This window comes from Doryrhamphus excisus, linkage group LG17 (assembly GCF_037039965.1).
Source record: "Doryrhamphus excisus strain RoL-2023G ecotype Guam linkage group LG17, RoL_Dexc_Guam_v1.1, whole genome shotgun sequence".
In the NCBI taxonomy this organism is placed as follows: domain Eukaryota; kingdom Metazoa; phylum Chordata; class Actinopteri; order Syngnathiformes; family Syngnathidae; genus Doryrhamphus; species Doryrhamphus excisus.
The window spans coordinates 13,573,293-13,579,504 of record NC_136373.1 but is presented as its reverse complement, the minus strand read 5'-3'; the positions used below and the strand labels follow the sequence as shown (position 1 = coordinate 13,579,504).

The following is a 6,212-nucleotide window of genomic DNA, read 5'->3' as shown; positions in this document are numbered from 1 at the left end:
TTCCGTGATGGACGAGGCGAAAAACGACAACGGCGCCTCTTTGCAGCATACAGCTTCTTACAGGGGGCTGACCCTATTGGCTGGCTTTGTGACTTACGCCCTCAAACGCAGGGGGGTTCTCAAGGAAGACAGCCAAGGGTCGAGACCCCGTTATACTTGTCAACATAAGCAAAAAACAAAAAAAAAGATACAAGATAATCTGATGTGTCAGTAAAATGTGTGAAATTTATGACGAGTGTTTATTCTTTTATATTTTAAACGCCACCAAAGAAGCTGTGTTTTTTATTACATGCTTTTTTTTATGTCTTACGGGCTAATTAAAAAAAAATGTTGTGGTGTTTTACAAATGTGTGAATAATCACATTTTGGGTTCTTGTCAATGTTGTACATAAGGAGATTCAATCAAAGTGCCCTTGGCAGCAGCAGGCATAGTAGGGCAGACTGAACACTCCCACCACCTCCCTCGCTGTCTCACACACACACACACACACACACACACACACATTTGGGATTTTCCCTGTGCGCTTGCAAACTTTGGCAGTCCTGCAGCAGACTTTTGTCTAATATTGATTGGCTTGTCTGCGCCGAGACCGATGAAGGCATTAGTAGCCCGCTCACCCTGCCACTGGAAATATATTAAGTTGGTGTATTAGGCACCCTGTCTGGTTGCCATGGAGACGCGCCAGGAGTGAGGCAGGGGGAGGATGATGGGAGACAAGTGGTGGAGTGGGGGGGGATACAGGATGTGATGAGGCAGCCGGCTTGATTTGTAGTCCTGCCTGCTCGCCCCCCCCCCCTTTTTTCCCCCTCCTCCCTTTTGTCACTTGTGGCCTCACTCACCTCTTCCACTTTCTTCCCTGCAGCCACTTTTTTTTTATTTATTCCTCCATTGTCTCTTAAGCATTTTTCTCACACACCCCCCCCCCCCCATTTTACCTCATTCGTTCACCTTCACCTGCAATCATGTTCTTACTGTTGCTTATTGACTTCTTTCTTTACCAACAGTTAAGACTTCAGGACATTATTTCTCTCGGGGTGTTCATATTGACACGCTTCCCCCGCCTCCTCCCAATGTGTACATCAGCATTTAAACACTCTTTCTGTACAACACACCCCCCCCCCACCCTCCCCATCCATGGCTCACGCCATCTCTGCTCTGCAGCAAAACTGGCGCATTGAGGGAGTGGGGAAATAAGGACCAGAGCAAGACAAAAGGCGTGAGGGAGGTACGTGGATGCAACCTTCTTAATTATAGTACGTGTTCACCACACATGTGCATCACAGGTCACTTCATTAGGTACACAGACACACTGGAATGAGGGTCATTGCAAAAAATAAAGCACAAAAATTCAAGTAGTCAACAAAATGGACGGACAATTGGGTTTTGATTAAAAAAAAAAAAAAGTCTGATTTTGGAGGAAAATGAATTGTTAATGGAACGGCGGTCGAGTGGTTAGCACGCAGACCTCACAGCTAGGAGACCAGGGTTCAATTCCACCCTTCACTCTCGGCCATCTCTGTGTGGAGTTTGCATGTTCTCCCCGTGCATGTGTGGGTTTTCTCCGGGTACTGCGGTTTCCTCCCACATTCCAAAAACATGCTAGGTTAATTAGCGACTCCAAATTGTCCATAGGTATGAATGTGAGTGTGAATGGTCGTTTGTCTATATGTGCCCTGTGATTGGCTGGCCACCAGTCACAAGTATATGTTTGAATCAGGGGCAAGTGGGGCAGTGACCCACTCGACGGCTACAGGTATAGCGGTTTGAATAATCTTGTATCACAAGCACTTTTGTGTTGCTTTTGGAGCAATTTCCTGTTCCTGCTGGTGGGATGGAGTCTGCTTCCTAAGGTTGGTACAGGAACAGAATACTATGTCTAGTATTGCACCCATAAGGCCAAACCAAATTCTGGCAAATGGCAATAAAGTCTGGTGAGAGCTGTGAATAATAATAATAATAATAATAATAATAATAAAATACTCCGGTTTCCTCCCACATTCCAAAAACATGCTAGGTTAATTGGCGACTCCAAATTGTCCATAGGTATGAATGTGAGTGTGAATGGTTGTTTGTCTATATGTGCCCTGTGATTGGCTGGCCACCAGTCCAGGGTGTACCCCCGCCCGAAGACAGGTGGGATAGGCTCCAGCACCGTGAGGAAAAGCGGCAGAAAATGAATAAATGAATTAATTATACTAACTGCATAATAGGAGGTGTAATATTTTTGTTTCATGGTTCAGCAAGTGAAAGAGACAAGTACTACAAATACCTGTAAGTATGATGTTGCATTATGAACAATATGTTTTTAACTGAGGTTATGGGGACCTGCAATGCATCATACCAAGGGCTGCATCTAATATTGTGTGTGTTTTGAAGTTAGCTCTCAATATGACTCAGTGCAACCACAAAATAAAGTTAAATTCATGTCCTTCTGACAGCATAAACCAGGGGTGACCAAATATTTTCCACCAAGTGCCACTTACTGAAAAATCAAAAGATGCAGGGGAACCACATTTATATTTTCTATTTTGTGTCCATTTTCAGTCTTTTTGCTTTATTTTTCCATTTGTTTGTTGAATTTAATTTCTACAATGTGTCACAATCCGAGTAGGGGGCCATACTTTGTAAGTAAATCAATATTTCTGCAAGTTTTAAAATACAAAATTCATTCATTTATTAATTTTTTTACCGCTTATCCTCACGAGAAAGCTTTTGAATTCCAAACCGACAAAACGTAAATGAACGCATCACTTAGTGTCGTCACGATGACGTCACAAGAGCCTCGCGCAAACGTCCGCCGGCAACGTATACGACGAGGTAAGAGTGTTTAAATGTTTAAATATATGTATATATGTTAGTTCAATTTGATACACTTGGCACAAATGGCTTTTTTGTTTGCTTTGTCTTCGGTGTGTTTTACTCTTGTTTTCCAACCGTCTCTCGGCTGCTATGACTGTTTTATCACTGTAGAAGAAAGTACTAGCATGTGTCTGGGCTACATGATGACCGAACACAACCGAATTAATCTCGACAATTGCTTCGCAACACTGAAACGTCTTTTCACCGACAACCCCCAAGTGATAGAGGCCGGCAGAGTAGGTAAGCTTTTCATTAAACACAAACCCACAATCTTAAAGGCTTACATATTATGGTCATTTTTCGACCCTTTGTAATGAGTTGTTGTCTCCTATAGAGCAGCTACACTTATTCCTGATGTATTTCCTGTCTGTTTTAATTTCGACGTCCCGCCTCTGGTCAAGCCCACTCTGCTGTGATTGGTCACACGCCCAAAGTGCTTCCTGACTCTGAACCATATAAGGAAGTCCGCCCCTCTGTGACATCACAAAGGGGCTTTTTTACCACGCCTTTTCAAAATGAGCGTTTTGAGCCATCCTAAACTTTTTTCAGGGCTTACCTGCAAATGCGCAAACCTCATTATCTGAATCTTTTGCATCGTTTAACACGAGATTACAACATTCTAACTGCATTTATAGGTCAGAAAAGTAGAAAAAGCTAACAGTCACCATACTGACTCATTTGTTTTTTTTACTATATTATAAAATATTATAAATACATTCAATGAAAATACAAACACATTTGTTTTTGTTCCCATGTTTAAGGAGCTGAATTAAAAATCAAAAATTAAAGGTCTATACATTGTTCACAAATCTGTGCCAATCTGTGTTACTTGGGTTTGTGTCAGTATGGTGTGGCCAATCGGTGTGTGATCCATGAATAGGCTGGGTGTCATGGGTGGAATACAGTGTTCCCTTGCTCGCTCACCGTTCAGTTTTTGCTGACTCGCTCTTTTGTGGATTTTATTGTGTGCAATTTTAGGAATGAATGCAGTGACAGGAGGCCAAGCCTGGCTCTTTAAGAGGAACTGCAAGTTTGAGCGTTGTAGTCTTTTTTTTTTTTTTGTCTTGGTGTGGTCATGGCATTACATGGCTAGCAAACTAAGCTAACCCTGTGAGCTATTTGCTCACCGCCATTTCCACTAACAATAGAAGGAACAGAAGAAGCCAACCGTGAGACTCTTCGGGCGAGAGGCAGGGTACACCCTGGACTGGTGGCCAGCCAATCACAGGGCACATATAGACAAACAACCATTCACACTCACATTCATACCTATGGACAATTTGGAGTCGCCAATTAACCTAGCATGTTTTTGGAATTTGGGAGGAAACCGGAGTACCCGGAGAAAACCCACGCATGGTGGAATCGAACTTGGGTCTTTTAGCTGTGTGGCCTGTGTACTATGGTTGACTTATTGCGGGCTATTTTGGGAACCTTTCCCACTGTAAATGGACTTGTGTGTAACAAAATGTGTAACTCATTTGAAGATATGCGTCACCATTTAATGAGAACCCGGTGGACATGGGAACAAGAATAATTTGAGCAGCACTACTACTGAAGTGGCTACTTGGAAATGGCAATGGGGATGTGCGGTGTTTACATTAGCGTGTGTACGCACCTGTGTAGATTGGCTAGGATCATGGCGGCGTGACCTTGGGTGGACAAACTATTTGTTGACCTGTGCCATCACAGGTTGGATGCAACCAATGCATGCAAGAATAGCAACAAAGTAGTGGAATCTCTTAGTGTTCAGTGTGTTATCAATGTTACGTTTGGATGGATTTTTACACTTTTATACTTTTTCTGAAAAATACATATACCCACCCACCCCACCCCCGGAGGCCCCAGAAGTGCTTACTGAGAGCTTTGAGGTGTTGTCATGACAGATTTCACCTTTTTAAAATGTTGCTTCTGTGTTTGTGATAACAGGCAAAGGCTCTGACAGTCAACTGAAGAAGATCATGCAAGCACAGATCCAGCCCCTATTGAAGGAGTTTAAAAACAAAAAAACTTACGGTAATGTTGGGGTGTCACGAAATCTCGTGCCACAAAGTTCTCGGATCATTAAAACGTGACGAGATTTCTAATTTCTCAAATTTATTATCATGAGCAAAAAAATAAGTTAATGAATAATAAATCACACTGTAAATTAATATGAATTGTTAATTAGCGACTCCAAATTGTCCATAGGTATGAATGTGAGTGTGAATGGTTGTTTGTCTATATGTGCCCATTCATCCATTCAATCCATTCATTTTCTACTGCTTATCCTCACAAGAGTCGCAGGGGGTGCTGGAGCCTATACCAGCTGTCTTGAGGTGAGAGGCGGGGTACACCCTGGACTGGTCGCCAGCCAATCACAGGGCACGTATAGACAAACAACCATTCACACTCACATTCATACCTATGGACAATTTGGAGTCGCCAATTAACCTAGCATGTTTTTGGAATGTGGGAGGAAACCGAGTACTCGGAGAAAACTCACGCGTGCACGGGGAGAACATGCAAACTTCACATAGAGATGGCCGAGGGTGGAATCGAACTCGGGTCTCCTAGCTGTGTGGCCTGCGCATTAACCACTCCCATTCATCCATTCATTCATTCATTCATTTTGTACCGCTTGCATTTTTGCATTTATTTCTCATTTATTTTTCCATAATACTTTTGGAGCATTTCTGGAAATGCTGACTTTTCAACTGCGTTAAAGAGCAGCGGCCCTCTCCCTCCCATATACCACAACGGTATATCTCACAAGAAGCATCCAAATGCTGAAACCAATACATAGAGTTTGACCCTCGGGAGAAAAACATAACACATATCCACATGACAAAATAAAGAGTTTGGTCAAATTATTCAGCTCATTTTTATTTGTGAGTTATGAAGGCAAAATCTCATCACGTTTTGATCTCGCAAGATCTTGTGGTACCCCTGTGCTCAAATAACATTGTTCCTAAATGACAATTGAGTGACTCTTTGTAACATTTTTACATCACTCCTCGATGATATGTAAACATTACCCCATAATATTCAATCATTACTCCTTAATGATATTGGATCATTGCTTGTAAATGCTATTTTAGGCATCTGAATTATGTCAGCTCACAATTTCACAGTATTAGAAACGTTGAGGCAGATGTGTGTGTCTTCCTCTGGGCCCACCAGACACAGTGTATGAGGAGAAGTTGCAGACAGCAGCAGACAATTTCATCGCCGCAGCCTCCAAACTGCCTCGAGGTGAGACGCGGTCTCCGCCCCTTCCCTTCATCTTCCCCTCCGTGGCGAAGCCCACATTGAGTCATTATAGCTCCCTCTGATCTCTGTGCTCTCACTGTAATAGGCTAGTTATGTTATCACA

The 6,212-nt window shown here is 42.7% G+C and overlaps 1 protein-coding gene across 6 annotated transcripts in view; it reads left to right on the top strand.

The window, feature by feature from the left end:
* The first annotated feature begins 2,715 nt into the window (after nucleotides 1-2,715).
* spaca6 (sperm acrosome associated 6) overlaps nucleotides 2,716-6,212 on the top strand; it is a 33,338-nt gene continuing 29,841 nt past the window's right edge. For 4 of the 6 annotated variants that reach the window (XR_009131938.2, XM_058085683.2, XM_058085677.2 and 1 more), the window contains exons 1-3: nucleotides 2,848-3,100; nucleotides 4,787-4,873; nucleotides 6,020-6,091. Coding sequence is in view for 5 of the 6 variants with exons in the window: in XM_058085683.2 (XP_057941666.2) it covers nucleotides 2,884-3,100; nucleotides 4,787-4,873; nucleotides 6,020-6,091 (376 nt within the window). In the remaining variant the exon portion in view is untranslated. Of the gene's footprint in view, nucleotides 2,819-2,847; nucleotides 3,101-4,786; nucleotides 4,874-6,019; nucleotides 6,092-6,212 lie in introns of those variants that run through there. The other 2 variants (XM_078797917.1, XM_078797919.1) reach the window with 2 other exon arrangements.